Consider the following 18,016-nt stretch of genomic DNA (forward strand, 5'->3'; position numbering starts at 1 on the left):
CTCTTTCCCAGCAGAACACAGGAGCAGCGTAGTTTCCTTGTCAGATGTTCCCTCACAGCCGTAGACGGGCTACAACTTTCTACTCATTTTTTGGGAAGCAAGGTCCGGGCCAGACCCAGGCCAGTCGTGAGTAAAATGTGTTCAACCTCACATGATGGGGAAGATACTACAGTTATTCTACATCCAAATCTGCATCCAGGAAAGCACAGAACCTTCTTTGAGCACAGAACCAAGTGACTGCAAAGAGTCTTTGATAAACCCAGAGATTCAACTCTGTCTATGGGGTTTTTTAATTTAAATATATATATATATCTATGTAGAACAAAGAATGGAAAAGAAAGCTCCAACTAATTTAATATTCAGTTTAAACTGAAACATCAACTACATTATGTGCATTTTCACAGGTATGTAAGTAGCTTATAAAATTAGTTGAATGAAATGACCTCTGATTAATTCGGAAAATAGGTAACGCACCTTCAAAAATTAGTTTATTTCATTGTTTATCATAAGAATGGCAATTCCCATGGCAACTTGCTGCACAAGTAGCAGACAGATCAGACACATTTTGAGTTTCATTTCAAAACTTAAAAAAGAAATTGAGATACTTTATTGCATTTCTACAGCATGTCCAGAAGTACGTATTTTTGCCAACATGATGAAAAGAAAACAGTAGTAAGAGCTGAAATTACAGTAAGAAGAATGTTTTTCATGTCAAAAACATTGCTTGGTGCAGATGAAAAATAAATATACCATTTAAAGCAACAACAAGGACAGCGTTTAGTTTGTGGTTTAGGTCTGGGAGTCTGAGTTGGCAGCTATAACATTCATTAGTATTTCCAGACAGTTTATCTGAACACTCACCATTTCTGGTGAGAATGACTGAGAGGTATTCCTTGTAGAAGGAGCTGACATAAAACAGTAAGCTCGGTGTCCGTGTTGTTCGGAAGGCAAATGTAATTGCTTCCCTGTTCAGTGTCATGTCAGCGTAGAAAGAAGAAGCATGAGAACTGGAATTTTTAGCTAACATGTAGTATTCTTGGAAATTGTATGTCACAGAAGTGCCAGTCCCAAAATAGGCAGAGACCTCTGAAACAAAAAGTAATACAGTTTTTTAATATCATCCAAAACAAGACTAAAGCTTTTTTTTAAAAAAAAAATAAAAAATTTCTGCCACAGAACAAAATAAAATGCATTTTAAACTATTCTGATAAAGATGAAAAAGAAATACAAATGGAACTAGCAATTAGAACCATAGAAAAAAATAAGACCAAACCTGGGCTAGAGCAAAAGCCCAGTTAGACATGTGTCCTAAATATCTGTTGCATGAAGTGCTTCTTTTTGTCTAGTTTTAAACATGCTTTCTGCTTTTTCCTTTTTATTCATGTCCTCCAGCCCAATATGTCCCATATTGTATGTATAGTGCTCCTATAGAGAAATGGGTGCAGCAGATTGAATCCTAACATATTGATTGGACTTGGCCACACCTGAAACACATGTGGGAAGAGACTTGTCATGTGGGAGAAAGAAAAGGAGAATACAAACTGGGTTATGGTCTTCTTATAGATAAATCACTCACAGAAGGCTTCTTTATCTTTGTGGTATCTCACAGACATTTTCTGCTACAACTGTCTTAGACTATGCTATTTTCACCTATAAACTCCATGCTTCAGAAAATTTCTGGAAGTTTCTGTAATCTGCCTCAGTATCTTTGACAGAACGTGACTGAATGTTATTACTGTAGGTCATCCCCCACTTTCAGCAACAGGAGCCAATCTGCCTCTGCAGAATAATAAACACCAAGCGTGACGATTAATTTCTTCTGCTGTTTGCAGGGCAGGAGGAAAGTATCATTCCTCACTCAACTACATTAGGTCCACAGCTACAGGTGTGGAACGAGTTCACACAAGTTCTTTATTCTTGTGATGACAATAGTTTTTTTGTCAGATCTTGTGCTCACTAATTTAGAACAACATGGAGTTATGGTATTTAAGCCACTGAGTGCTTTGCAGAATGTATTTAATACATGAAGCAAGTAATTTTTTTGCAGATCAGAATTATGTGTAAATACCAAAAGTTCTAGATCAAATTCCTTTCTTAAAATTCAAACTTGACCACTTGTGATCATCCACCGGTAGGACACTATCACCCAAGAACTCCTTCAAAATGGTTGAAAATATGAGCTCAGTCCTGTTCCTGATGATCTCACTATCTTCTTACAGTAAAAAGAAGTATAAGGTTCTTCTGCTTCTTGGTTTGTTTTCCAAATTTAGTTTTAGTTTTGAGATTAAGACTTGAAAGACAGAAAAAAAATCAGTTGAGTGTTTCTCTAGATTAAGTAAAGCATAAATATTTTGCAAACATTTAAACATATCTTTAAAGGACTGTAAAGATCTTGTTCTGGACTGTATTGTCCTGTGTTCAGTAACTGATAAAGCTAAAAGACATGCTTGCCTTTCTTACAGAATGGCCCAGCATAGGCAGAGAAAGTGCAGTCACAGGAGAATCCACTGTATTTCTCTTTACATTTTCCACCGTTGTGACACAAGTTACCATAGCTGCTACAATGTCCAGGACAGCCTGGTTCAACTCCTGGTGTTATCTTTGCTCTCTCTTCCAGGTCAAGGGCTATTCCATTCAACTGTAATGAACGAATGCATCCCAAAAATCCTTTCTGCCTCGATGCTGTCCCACCTGAAATAAATTCACATGAGCTTTTAAAAATTTAAAAGAACTGATGTGCAAAAACCTCTTTATGTTTCACAGCTCCTGAGCAGTCTGTTATGAATTTCTAAGATACAAGCCTATGCATGTGAAAATATTTATAAATAACTTTAAAAGCATATCTGATTTATTTTTGGTCAAAGAATTATGGTGAACCTTTGAAGTTTTTAATGGGAAACGTGGATTCCTCACAGTGAAATACCAAGCAATGACGCATAATTCTATTACCTCAAAAAGGAGTGAGATCAAGAAATTAGGTGGTTTTCTCTTTTTTTTTTCTTTTTTAAAGAAGGAGAGGAGAGGAGGAGAGGAGAGGAGAGGAGAGGAGAGGAGAGGGGAAAAAAGACACACACACACAAAAAAAAGGAGATGAAGAAAAGGAAAAATAAAAGGAAAAAAGGAGATGGGAAAGTCATGAGCTGTAGAGTTTTACTCTTTCAAGGTCCTGCTGACTGATCAAGCAATCATAACATCCCACTGTTGATGTCTGGCCTGAAATATTTTGTCCCATATTGAAAGCTTTGTCCGCTCCTGAGTAACAGGAAGGTTTATCCACCTCACTACAGAGGAATACCAGTCAGGATGCACCCAACCACAAGCATATGTGATAAAGATACAGGGCAATCCTAAGGCTAACAATAATTTTTGCTTCATTTTTTTCACTGTTGTTTATTTTTAGCACACTTTGTGACAGCTACATTTTCATTCATCCTGACTGCTTAGCAAAGTGTGCAATCTACATACCATCTCTCTTATCATTTGTTGCATGACTTACTCTGATATTTCCTGCCATTTGTTCTCTTTTAAAGAGTAACACCAGAAAACACTCCACAATACGTAAGTTTACCAACTATAATTCTCATGCATTTACAATTAACTTTTGGTTAAATGTTTCCATGTGATGATCCATTTTCATCCTTCTCTATTTCTTTCACCTTCTCTATTTCATCCTTCTCTATTTACTTTGTAAAATTCCTGGTGTTAGTTTGAAAATCTTGACATAACTGTTGTTATTTACAGATATAATGGCGCATAACTGCCTATCAATATGAATAATTTATGTTATCTCTGCTAAAATGAGCATTTTAATGGCAACTTTATGCTTTAGTTCTTCTTCTGGCTTCTTTGGAAAAACAGAATATATACATCAAAGAAGTAAAGACAGAGTGTTTTAGCCTGAAGAAATCACTGTCCTAGTATGTTAGTTACTGACTGATGGTTGACTATGGCAGGTACTAGGTATATAAAATGACATTTAAGTAAAGAGTGCCTCTGCTAATGTCATTCTTAGGACACTGTATGTTTCATTTTTCTCTAGATTCTATCACTGGCCTGAGCGGACATCTGAATCTGTACCAGTGCACTGTCAGTGGAAGTGGACAAACAGTAAGTCTCATTACTTCCTCCACTGAATAAAACTACATTTAATTGAAGAGATTAAAATATTTTATAAATAGTTGTGAGTGATAAAAAGTTACGTTATCCAAAAGACTGGTTTCACTCAAACACAAAATAAACCAGACACTATATTGGTCAACATGACAATATCACAGTTGCAGAAACAAATTATCCAAAAAAACTTGCTGCAGTCATAGAAATGTTCACAATTTAAATACAGGAAGTGAGTGGCACAAATGATTCAAATGAATCGCTATCATTTGTCATGTCACACTTCAAAAACACTGTTTTCATTGAATAAAATTAAAAAAACACCATTTTAATGAGTTCTGCCCCAAATTAATTCAAAATAATTGTACAAACTCATTAGGGGCTTCCAGGTACACAGTACTATGGTGAACGTTATTCCATTTTACCCTCAGGATCTTCAAGAATTTTCAGAGAGCAAAAAACCGCACAACACCGAAGCAAAACAACAGAATCATTTTTCTAATATAATTATTCACCTGAATATTATCAGAAGAAAACAAGCTTGCTTGTAAATAAGTAAAAACAGTTTTTAAACTGTCAGCTCCAGACAGGAGATTCATGTATATAAATTTTATAGAATTCGTTAAATTATTTGATAGAAAAAATCACTCTATTCAAAGGCCAATTGTTTCATAAAAAAAGTCAGAAAGTGCAATAGTCAATAAAGGTTAGTACAGTATTAGATTGTTTGGGAGGAGGGTTAAAAGAAATAGAGATCAATTGATTTTCAAAATAATTAGAAAACAGTTTAAACTTGATATTACCATAACAACCTATAGAATTAGACCATTTCTTAGTTTTGCTTCACAGGTCAAACCTTGCAAATTCAACTCTTCATACAATAGCAATTATGTGTCAAGACAAGTCAGAGGACAGCAACATAATTTATTGCAGTATGATAAACAGAAATCTCCTAGTCCTTCCATTAATAGTTCTAGTCCTTTACTGTGAACATAAACTAATTTTAAGACTTCTCCTAACTACACTATAGCTAATATCTCCGATATTTTCTTTATTATACAAACCCTCTCCATGCTTTTAATCAAAATATAAGATTCTTCAAGTCTCCACCTTCTATCCTTGATGCTTTTTGAGGCACAGGTCAGAATTCTAATTCCAGCATACAAGGGTTCCCTTGACATTTAATTTTTTCCTAACGATTCACTGTTTCTGTAGCTAAAGTTTCAGAACACCATTCCCCTTAGTCACACTCCTCCCCAAAACACTGCAAATAAAACATATATTCATTTAGTATGATGTGCCTCACAGAGGATGTAGATTAAGATCTGTTTAAAGGTAGGGCAGAATTACATGCTGTTATATTGTATACCACAATTATACACCAGAAACTTATAAATTCATAATATGGCAACATTAGAGTAAGAACACTATCAGTGCATAAGACAGCTCTACACAGCTCTATGGAATACCTAAATAAACATTAGTTTTTGTTGCTCCAGTTCTGCTTTTCCTGTGTTTTACCTAAAGATATTAATGTCATATTTACTAAAACACAAAAGCAGGAATACTCAGGTAAACTTCTTCCTTTGAAGGTTCTACAGTTTAGACAGAACCAACTGTAGATATGGATTTTTCCTGGTTGTGCGAAACACAAGAATAGTCCCTTTTTCTTTTTTTCCAATACTGAGTAAACACAGTCTGATTATTTCCTTAAGTGTGTTAGCAAAGGTCAGAGGAGTAGATCACAGTGTGGTTTGGGTTGGAAGGGACCTTTAAAGATCATCTAGTCCACCCCCCCTGCCACAGACAGGGCCATCTTTAGTTAGATCAGGTTGGTCAAAGCCCCATCCAAGATGACCTTAAACTCTTACAATGATAGGGCACTAACAACTTTTCTGGGCAACCTGAGAAGTTGTGAATGAATAGATACAACAAAATTTCCTCGAAATTACAAAAATAAATCATTTTCCTTCGTCAGATGGCATCCTCTCAAAAAATGGTGCAACTGGAAATCCTTTAGTTGTTCTTCAAACAAACCTCAAAAGAAGAAAACTGGTTGAAATCCTATCCAGCACTAATTGCAAGCTAAAGCACTGAATTTGTAATCTCACAACAGAGCTACATCTCCATGGATTTTCACAAAGGTTTTCATCTCATCATACAAACTGTTTTCAAAAGACCCAATTGCCATCTTTTTTTTTTTTTTTTTTTTCTTTTTCTTTTCTTTTAATGTTTTCATGATGATAGCTTGGAAAGATTCTGGAAAATGAGTGCCTACCTACAAAAAGCTGGCTGTTGAGCTGCAAGCGAATATGCCCATCAGGTGGAGCACTGTGAAACCTTTGAGGAAGTTGATCAACTTGTAAGGATGCTTCTTTGATGTTCCGCTCAGCCTTCACATAATGCCATTGGTTGTCATTTAAGGAAATAGGTGATTTCACTGTAACTTCACTAGGTCCATTTCCAACATCGAATGAAAAAATCACCTCAGATGGAGCTAGAAAGAGGACAAGAATAAAGGACATTTAAATTATTTAATTGTTAATTGGGTCACAAAATCATTAAGTAGCATAAGAAGTTACCTCAAGGTCTAGCCTTATTCTCATAGAATAAGACTGATTGTTATAGGGGAAAAGTTTACTTTAGGAGGCCTATCCTCAAAGTTCATTCTTCACGCTCACTGAGTGAGAACAATGATTTGTCAACAGCATGGAAATCAAACTGTTTGTGGACTCCTAGAGAGCATGGTAGTCAGAAACAGTGAAAAGTGCTACCTTTGTTATTTTTCAGTTTGGATAAAAAGCATCTCTTGCTAACATATTAACGGACTACCATTTTTAACTATATTTAAATTATCATCACTATAACTGAATCAGCATCTTCTTCTGTCTATATGTTTTTGTTATTTATTCAGACAACATCTACAAATATCAAAGGGCAAATTTTGATGCAGTTTATAAGACTATGTATATGGTGAATTAAATTGAGTCATTCCCTAAGCAACTGGCACATTAAATGGTTTTATATTTTGCTTAGAAAAATCATAACTCGATCTTTGCAAGTCAAAATAATAAGGTGAGGAATATGCCAGAAACTGAAAAATTACAAATATTCTCTCTGAAACTCTTTTTTTCACATATTCGAGGGCAACCATATATGAAAATAAGTAATCCCTAAACAAGGGATTAACAGCATTTTGAATTATTAAGGATTTGATTAAAGAACTAAAAGTCTGAGAAGATTCCATGAATCCAACAGAAAGGTTCCCATTAATGTCACTGAACTCTGAGAGAAAAGCAAAACAATTAGAAGCAGTCAAGGGAAATAAATCAGCTTCAAACAACATTTTCAAAGATTAATTTTCTCTATTAAAAATATTTCAATTATGTATTTTTACTTGCTTTGCACTTTTTAAAGGTACATTAGACTTTTTACAACATTTAGGTCCACTTTGGCCAACCTTTAGACTGAGTAATGCCACATGCTTGCAATCCCTTAAACCCTGAATCTGGTTGTTATAAAGTATTTTTCTCATACAGTCGAACCTGAGAGAGAAAAGTAAAATGACAAATACATAAAGCATTTCCAAATAAAATAAGGCATAATGTGCTGTCAATTTTTAAACAGAACACCTTTTGTAATAAATAATCTCTTCTGCTTAAAAATCAACAGTGTTTTATACAATAATAAGAAATAACTAAATTGAAATGTCTAAAACCAGCTCCTTAGTAAAATGAATTTTAGGATAAATTTGCTTCATTTGGACAATTTGAGAGCTCAGTCTTCCCTTACTGAGGGGCAAAGGTAAAAAAAAAAATAAAACAAAACAACAACCACACAGTAGGAGAACAAAAGCAACAGAAACTCCATGTGACCAGGTAAAGAGAATTTCTGCTGAATGTTACCTTCTGTAGGGAGGTCTTTGTAATCCTCTGGATACTGTTGGAGTGAAGCCTGAAAACACAAATTCTGCTTTGAACTCACTGAATGTGCCTATTAAATACCATATCAGAATGACATATCTGATAAATAACGTTACTGTTTAGAATATAAAGGAAAGAAAATACATAATAAAGATTTTGAAATAGCCACTGAAATAATGAATTATGTTAGTACCGTTAAAAAAGTAACATAATCTTGAAAAAAGGGAACCAATCACAGAAGTTCCAGAGATGAAGACCCAGATGGTGAGGATGACCATATGGTTATCCTCTGGAGTGTCTGAAGACTGACCAGAATATGTCAGAAAAACTGAAAAACATAGTGTTAGCATTCTGTAATATTTTTTAATAATTCTGCTACAACCACCTATACTGCAAGTTTGGAAGAAATTTGGCATTTGTAAACACAGTTGTTGAACCACCTGTGGAAGGTATGCCACAGGACGTGCAGAGATGCTGACTGAGTTCTAAAATTTGTCCTCTTGCAAAAAAGGACCAACACAAAGAGCACTTTGATAATTTCCTGGGCAGCAGGGGGTGGTACATCCAGGAGTTATCTTCTGGTGCAAAAATACTTTGTGGGTCCTACCTACCTTGGTGTTACTCCAAAACTTCCCAAACATTGCAGGGATTCCTGTGGCCCTAATGTATTCAAACATAGGCAGAGCACAGCTATAGATTGGCAAAGTGGAGCGGAAGATGCAGTTGATGGTAATCATGGAGAGTGGTCAGTGGCTAGCCATGGCTAAAATGACTAACAGAAAGCACAGTCATCAAGAACCAATCAGCATATCGAGGTTGAACATCACATATAGAAGCAGAAAGTGATTACCAAGTGATCAGCTGCAGAATACAAAACCCAGGCATTTTCTATAAAGGAAACTATTAAATTCCACTCAACCTGGACAGTAAGTTGTGAATTTGGGCCAATGAAGGCCAACAGCAGCTGCATATTGGACTCCTCAGAACTATTTCCAAAGCAACCACAGCAGACCCTCCAAATGAGTATATCATAGTGTTCCCAAAACTACTATGTATTTCTTTAAATGTATACTTTATTTTTTTTTTACATTTCTACTTTTTTAAATTTACTGCTTTTAAATAGGAAATAATGCTTCAGTGAGCACTCAAATAGTATAAAAGTTACTCAGACTTTCAGTTAGAGGACATAACCTGTAGTCACATAAATACTTAATAAAGAATACTATTCAGATTTGAATCAGCCTTGTTGCTTTCAAACACTACTTCTGCAGAAGATTACAGGAACTCAGACAAAAATTCATAGGCTAGAGTTTTTTATAATTCTGTAAAAAAAGGGATCATTGCACAAATCAAGAAAAGACATTGACTTATGTATGACTATAAAGGGAATATCAAGTGTAGGTTGGTCATTTACATTCATATTTATTTGAAAATAATTCACATTTATTATAAAAGAATATATGATGATGAAATGTAAATAATCCTCTACAATAAAAATGTTCAAGGTGATTTTTTTTTTTTTTTTTTGAGAGAGAGGTAGTTGTGATGGAAAGTAACATTGCTCATTTCTGGCCAATAGTGCCCTCAGTGCAAACACACAGTTCCAGCTCCACCACAAACAAATCTACCTATGATGTACAAAAAAGAATAGGTCTGTCTGTTCAACAAATTAGGATGTTTCTGGAAGTGATGAAATATCTGTACATTACACAACGAGACAAAATTTGTTTTTTAAATGCTGAAAAGATTGACCAATTCTGCCTTTCACTTTCTCTCATTCCTCACTAGTTACAAGTCACATAAAACCCATAAGTATACAGTAGTTTCGATGTTTATGAATGAATGGCACAAGTGACATGAGTTTGTCTACATATTATTATTCTGAAGAGTTATGATCTTCTGCCAACTGTCTGAATAAATCTAGTTCTCAGAAGGATTCCTTTAATGTTCCATGCTTTAACTGTTTATTTTGAAAATGGAAAATAACTTATCGCACAAGAAAATCATAATTACTTCAGAGGTTCTCCACTGAAGTGCTGAATCAGTACATTTTCTGTATTACATGACACTGAGGTTATAATGCTACTGTGTTTTCACATGTTCACAGAACTTTAACAGAAGGCAGTTCACACTCTTGATACACACGGCAAAAACACTGTTGAAAACAGGGTATCTTCCAAATATAACACTACAGTTTGAGATCACGCAAACCAAACTGACTAAGCATTATGCAATATTCTATAATTAAACTGCCTACAGAAGAAAACAGTAGGTGTTTTCCTGTTTGTTTCAATAACCTATGAAATTAACATTGTCAAAAAAAAGTAGGTATAAAATTTTATTTTCTAATAAAAATGCTCTAACATTTCTATAATATTATTTTGCATTATAGGATGTACATATATATATAATTTTTTGTACTCTTCACTGGAAAATACTTGAGTGTGACAACACAATGCATTTGTGAAAGAATGAGGAACTGCCTAAACCTAAATTAAAAATTCTAAAGAACTCTCAAAGGCACCTGTCAAGTGTAAGGCTTCTTAATTGATGTGCCATTTCAAATTAATCCAAAAGCTTTTTGAAACAATATTTCATCCTTTTAAATAGTCTCCCTTTTAATAATGAACAATATAAGAATAAAACATTGAGTCAGCTAAGACATAGCATTCATTCTACATTAGTGTTCCTACTGAATTTATTGAGATGTTTAATTTTCTGTGTGCAATAAAAAATTGTTTGTATAAGTCTAAAGACTTGTTGGGTATGTACAAATAAAATTAGAAAAAAAAAAAGGTATGAGAAAGTGTGACTAAGCTAGGATACTGTGCCACAGAAGGTCTGAGTCACAGACTCTGTGAACCTTCCAGCAGCCACATGTAATGCCTGGACTTAAAATCTGAAGGGATAGAATCTGGTGGCAGGGATGCAGTGAGCAAGGGAAAGACTGAACAGTCAGGGGCTGGTTGCTGCGCTCTTAGATTAAAAGCCCTCTGGGGCAGAAATTATCTTTGAATGGATATTTGTACAGTCTCAGTGATGGAATTTCTGGGGGAAAGATGAAGGGCCAATAGCAGTAGTAATACCAATAAAGCTAGAGAACAGTTTTCAAATACTCCCCATTTAATTTTAATTTAGTCCAACTGAACTGAACCATCATTCATGTTACTTACAGTATAACTCTATCCTTATGAAGTCTTGAATTCCCAGATTTTCTAAAAACACTCCTGAGGAAGCAGTAGTTTTAAAAAAAAATGAGACATCTGCGCTGAGCTCTCCATAGAAGGTGGGGAAATGCAGGTAGGACGTCTCTGTGTTGAAGGACGCTGAATTCCAAAATGGTCCTGGTTGTCAAAATGAAATATTAAGTGATAGATACAGTGCTATCTAAAATTGACAGTATAAGTTTATAACCAATTATACGAAGCAAAGAGCGCAGGTCTGGAAAGGGGTTGCAATGTTCAGAGAGTCTAATTTCCACAGAAGCCTCCTATTTAGTCTAAAAAACAAAAAGTGAGGTTCTTGGAGAAACACAAAAATGTTTCGGCAAGTGTAGTTGAGGTGCTCAGTTCAGACAACCAAAAGCCAATTAACACCTGGTATCTCAGCCAGACAGTCCAGCTAGTGCCTGATTTATCCTTTTCTGAAGTAAACAAACATAGCAGCTTTGAATTAAGTAGTATACCTACATTAGCTAGCACAAACTATAACTGTGACAGTTGTTATGTATATTTCTCATGTAACAAGGAAAAAAGTGGTGTTGTAGTCCAGAGAAGTTTTACCAGATATCACAAAGAAGGCAGGATACAGGTCCCAGTAATTACTGTGGAAGGAATAAGGTACGTTTAGTTGGCTGCATTTTAGGAACTCATAAGCATTCTTACTTACATGATAAATCCAATATAAGTCAGTTTCACTCAAAAAAAGGTTACAAGATCAAACACAGATTTTGCTGGTTTGATTTTTCTTTAAACTGGCATTTAATCTTAATTTGTTAGATTTTGTTCTCAATGATTAAAAAGCTTATGTAAAATCTCTAATAACACCCTCTTCTAATAAAAACATGATCTGCATTTATGGTGTTTAACTAGAAGTACCTTGTTACTATTCCTGAATTCTTACAGATGTATTTGTAGTTCTTTACTAAGCTATATTGCTTTCTAAATCAAATAAGGCATTCAATACCTTCTGACCTAATTGAATAAGGCTATCACACATTCTCCTGATAATGCTGTGATCTGGGTCTAAATACTATGGAAAACTATGATTTTTGTTCCAGGCACTCTCTTGTTTTTAGTGGAGGGGGGAGAAAAAAAATTTGCAAATTTCTCTCTTGTCTGCAAAATCAGACTCCTTGATACAGTGTACACAGAGGCCTGGTCCACAGCGCAGTGAAGTGAAATCAAAGTCCATTCACTTGTTCCTCCTGACTTTTTAGCAGAGTTTTAATCAGGGTTGAGATCCCACACCTAGAAAAGCAGCATGGCAGGATATTCATACATATTCTGGCAATTGCTTGCTGTGACATTTGCCACTTGGGAGCACTGCCAGCAATCACAAGTTAGAGCAGCTATCAGGACAACTTTTACGTGGTAGGGCAGAGCTGTGAACAGATGGCTTAGGCTGGGAGAGGAAAGCATGGCTTTGCACCTCACTCTCCTGTGCTGCCTGATGGGCTCCTTGGAGTTATCTTCCTCTGCAAAGTGCTGTCAGCCGAAGGCAGTGGCCTTACACACTGGAATAAATTTTAATCCTGTGTTCCTCCACTGTTTCAGGTTATGGCACCCACAGAGCAAACTTTACGACAGTTATGAGTCAAGTATATAACAGCTATTTGAAAAACAATGGGCTGGCTCTTACCAGTAATTCAAACACAATGGGAAGTTTAATACTAGTAATTTATACTAAATTGGTAAAAGATCTCTAGTGATTAGAAGAGAGACAATAGAAACAGTAACAGTCCAGCAGAGTAATGACACAATTAGCTTCAATGAAGCATTTGAATGATCTTTGTAAATCAGAATGAAGTCCTTCAGGGAGGGCACAGATAAGAAGTTTTATTCTTCCTCTCTTAATTTCCTGTCTTCGCTAATCTAGTTGTTCTTTTTCTCAGCTCTGAAAACTGTGTGATTTACGAATGTTAAACTACTGTAACAAAGCAGGTTAAATACAGATCTAGCAAAAGTATATTACAAAGTGTCTTACACTGCTGTAAATCAGGGCGGGAAAATAATTTCTTCAGTTTAACATACCTGGCTCACAGTCTCCTATTCAGTGTTCTGAAACTGCCAAACACCATATAGTTAGAAAATCAAATAATGTTTAGCACTTTATCTGAGTAGTAACACTTCAGTCTTCCTATGAGTCAAAAAACAAGATCCTGTTTGCTATAAATAAAACAGCAGCATATTTATTTTGCAAAAATTACTTTCATTTTTCATATATCAACTAGTTTTACCAACTTGAAATTGCAAAGAGAAAAAAGGGACAAATGAGAACAAGACAGATAAGTTAGGCATTTCAATGTCGCAAAGATAATAAAAGTGACTCTCAAAACAACTGTGCAATTGCAAATTGTAGCACCCTTCAAGTTTTTAATCAAAACAAATCTGTTTGTTATTTGTATCAATTCTTTGTGATATCTCTAAGTGTTGAATCATTCATTCTTCCAGTGTGAAGCTCCAGAAGGAATAGTGAATGCTGAGGCAGAGAAAATAAAGATCCTATGTTGCCAAACAGTATATACCGTACTTTTTTTTTTTACTAGCCTTCCCTCTTTCCCAAAGAAATCAAATCTCTAATTGACATGACACACAAAATACTACACGTCATACAGATTGATGCAGCTAAGGCACACTGCTGTTAAATCTGGACGTGCTAGTTGTGTTCGCAAAGCAACTGTAGTCTTTGTGAAGATGACATTTAATGTGCCTTATGTCTTTCCCTTCTTGAAGGGGATTTAGTGTAACACTTGAAAGGTACCGAGAGAGCTTCCAGCAGAGAGTGTTCTCTGTAAGAGCCAGCTTCTGGTCTCTGTTACATGTACAGGATCTTTGAATTTCACTGGAATGTCACTGTAATCAGATTACAAGTGCACTGTAATAGTAATGTAGAAGGTTAATACTGTAGAAAGCATTCTCACTGTAGATTATAGATCCTATTAGCCTGTTTTATCTGCACTACTGGGTTATCTGGTCTTAGTTAAACTACCAGTAGATTACAACAGGATTTTGCCTATTGTCTTTGGTCTGCTCCTCCCGAGTTGGCCACTTAAAGTGGTCTTTAAATTATGTGATCATCTATTATTTGTATCTTAATGTTTTGGTTTCTTTGTTTGTTTTGAGTTTTGGTTTGGTTTTTTGGGGGGTGTGTGTAAGGGGCAGGGGGAGGGGTTTTTCAATTTATTCCTATGCAAAACCAAGCAGGAAAATCATCACTACCTATTATATGCTTTAGTTACATCTATTTCTTTCAATATTTGCATGATACTTCTGTCAGTTTTGCTACATGCAAAAATTTCCCTTCATCTAGCACAGCAGAGAGGAGGCCAAAATTACGAGCAGTGTGCAAATTGCTTCTTCTAAAGCAATCCTCCTAATGTTATGAAGTCTGAGCAGCTGGCAACTGTTTGCCTCTGAGAATTTGTGGAGTTCAGCTGTCCCATCTGTATCTCTACTGCCAGCCACACTACATTGCAGCTTATTATAAGAGTCATAGATTAAAAGACCACAAGGGAAAACTGTGATCTACTTTGACCTCTGATATGCCACAGACTCTATAAATTCCCTGAATCAATTCTCTTTTGCAGAAGAACATTTATTCTAAGAAAAATATTCAATCAATTAAAATAAAAATTGTCCATTTACGGAAAATCCACAAATGCTCTTATGGTCAGTTTGTGCATACATTTTTATATGCACACATACTCAGCTCTTTGGCCTAACTTAAAATCCTGGCCACTAGATATTTTTCTTATTTCCTCTCCCTCTTTCAAGAACATTATTGGAATGTTCTTACTCTGTGAAACTCTGTTTAAGTTCAGCATATCACCTCAGATTTTGGCTGACTTAAACAAAGCAATTAAGCTTAAGAAGCTTTCACTAAAAAACGCATCTTTTAACTTCTTTAATGCAATCATTTAACCTTGAGTTCTTTTTATATAGGATAAAACTGTAATCACAGACTTCTATTAAATTTCTTGATTAAACAGGAAACAGTGAAGAGGATCAAAATAATGTTGATTAGATTGAGGTTAGGACAAAAATAAACTAATATTGTAAAGCCAAATAAGAGGAAGAAGTGAACACTCAGTATATAGATACTTCTATTATTAACAGTCAAAGACATGCACTGATTTCTCAGGCTACTGCAGACAGGTGAAACAGATCTTTTTTTGTCTAAACTTAGAAATTTACTGTTTTGCTTTAATTAAGATATCACAGTTAACACAGATAATTTCTAAATAAAGTATTATACGTAAAGCTCACACTAGGGTTTATTTTGTTTAAATATCAAACAGAGAACTTACATTAAATAGATTACCCACTTGCACTTACCTGCTTGTACTATGATTTTGCAGTTGATTTTGTACATTTCTGTTTCTTTTTTTTTTATTATTCAACCAAGTATGTGACACACCATTAAATATCTTACTAGACTACAAGTATCTCACCTCACGAGTATTGTTTTTACCAGTACTGAAGTCCCTCAAAAGTTTGGCCAAATTTACTTTATATAAAGTCATTCTGAATTATATACTGTCTCCACATTTCATCACACTACCCTTATATTATGTTTTAATCAATTAAGACCTATATCATCACTTCGTTTTTCTTTGGTTTTGGGCCAAGAATGAGTCTGATGCTTACAGATTATAATTACCCTTTTATTATACTTAATGTTGGCATACTAGCTTTCTTTCAGTTTATATGTTCTAATACCTATTGGAATTTCATATTAATAAATTGTAGTATTTCCAGTCAGTTCTTGCAAAGAAAACAACAATAAAAATTGGAATGGTGTAATTTTTTAAAAAGTCTACTAACTGAATCTCTTTATTAGGTTTTAATCAATATCTTTTTCTTGCAAAATGACAAAAAATAATGGAGATGACTCTTTCTTTTTTACGAAAAACATAGAATTTCTATCTATTAATGGCCCAAAAGTTTCTTTTGTCCTCATATACTTCGAAATCTTTCCTGTTAACCTACTCAGTCAACATAGGTCAATTTGAATCTTAACTTTCATTATATTTAGATACATTTTTCAATCTGATACCAGCAGCGCTGGCATGCAATTTATTAGACATATTATATTGTACAGAAGAAAAGGGAATATAGAAGTGAATCACTAATATATTTTAAAGGTGACAGAAAAGGGTGAGTGCTTTCATATGTATGGATTTGAGAGTCACCATATCCTATGGGCTAATTTCTCTAAATGGCCCTGTTCTTCTAGAATACAATTACTACTTTCATTGTATTTTAGTATCTTAGAAATATAGGTAGTTAACTCTATCATAAATGCTGGAAAAAATCATTAATATATTAATTGAATGCTATACATAAAAATAACTACACTGGTGTTGCCTTTGCTATTATTTTTCTTATTTTAGGTCACTCTTTTCTGCTTTGTCTCAGCAAATATGGTTTGGTTTTCTATAAGTAGCCCACTCCACTGAAGCGAGTCAATCCATAAAAGCTAACATAAAGAAACCAAGTACAGTAATGCAACATTAAATAAAAGACTGAAAATAAAAACTGTGAAATGAAGAATGGGCAACTTCTGCCCGACTCTATTTGAGTTACGATGCATGATTGCTGAGAAGTACCTAAAAAAGTAACTCTAACTTGGAAAATTAGTCAAGGGAGTGCATAGTTTATGGCAATTCAATTCAAGGAACTGTTTACGTGTCTACTTTATTTTGCTGTGGGCATAAACAATTATTTTTATCTCTAAGTAGATGTCCTACAAGGAATAGAACACTGATGCAATGAGAACTTATGATCTTTCTCTGAATCATTTAACAAAAAGCACTAAGTGTATCGCAAATAAACCTTCTCCTCCACATTTTTATATGGTATGCCAGAGAGTTGTTCTGAAGAATTTATGTCTGTCAGAAAGAGAAAAAAAAAAAAAAAAAGTTTTAATAAAGGGATATTCCCTATGAAGCAGAATTGTATAATTTAGTTTTAGAGAGGGATAGAAGCAGATAAGTAATAATCTCTCTGGGAAGTATTCAAATCACACTTGTGCATCCAAGAATAAATATTTTTTCCTTGTTGACAACACTTCCAAGAAATGGGTATTTGCTAGTGGATCTTTCTTGTTGTGTTGTTCTCCACCTATCCCAAGGTGCAGAAGAAAATAAATGTCATTAAAATTGTGTTTAATTAAACTCTCATGGATGTCTGCAACCTCAGACTAAAAAAAAAAAAAAATCTTAATAACAGTCTTCTTCTTTCCTGCAGCTTCAAAGTGCTACTAATATGTTATTGTTAATCTTACAAGAGAGTTTAGACTTACTTCATAGTTTTTTCTAGTGTGAAATTTAACATGTAGAACTCAGAAAATACTACAACCCATTGCTTTTTTAATTTTCTGTAAAACTGAACTTTACAGAAAATTTTCATTTTAAAAACCACTGCTAATACAAAAAGAGTATTGCAAAAAATTGTACTAAGTCACAGTTAGCAATTTCCAGTACAATGACTGAAAGAATAGAATAGAATATTTATTGTAATATGTAAAACACAATTATGCTGTATATGAGAACATATATTAATATGTCAGTACAATACAAATATATATTATATATATCATCTATTATAGATAATATGTGCTATATTAGATATTATTATACTATAAAATATATAGAATAATATAGCATGACAATGGTATACTTGATATAAATATATGATACAGATATTATGAAACTATACTTCATATTTATATATTTTATTATATCTTCTCATACAATTAAC

General features: G+C 34.4%; 1 protein-coding gene across 1 annotated transcript in view; it reads right to left on the bottom strand.

Moving 5' to 3' along the window:
* LOC104468642 (contactin-associated protein-like 4) overlaps nucleotides 1–15,626 on the bottom strand; it is a 30,906-nt gene extending 15,280 nt beyond the window's left edge. Inside the window, exons 1-5 of the mRNA XM_010082850.1 lie at nucleotides 15,590–15,626; nucleotides 11,207–11,377; nucleotides 6,389–6,607; nucleotides 2,452–2,691; nucleotides 862–1,086 (exon numbers count right to left, since the gene is read on the bottom strand). Of these exons, the coding sequence (XP_010081152.1) occupies nucleotides 862–1,086; nucleotides 2,452–2,691; nucleotides 6,389–6,607; nucleotides 11,207–11,377; nucleotides 15,590–15,626 (892 nt within the window). The remainder of the gene's footprint in view (nucleotides 1–861; nucleotides 1,087–2,451; nucleotides 2,692–6,388; nucleotides 6,608–11,206; nucleotides 11,378–15,589) is intronic.
* Between the last annotated feature and the right edge of the window lie 2,390 nt (nucleotides 15,627–18,016).

Source organism: Pterocles gutturalis, unplaced genomic scaffold, assembly GCF_000699245.1.
Source record: "Pterocles gutturalis isolate BGI_N339 unplaced genomic scaffold, ASM69924v1 scaffold6835, whole genome shotgun sequence".
Taxonomy (NCBI): Eukaryota; Metazoa; Chordata; class Aves; order Pterocliformes; family Pteroclidae; genus Pterocles; species Pterocles gutturalis.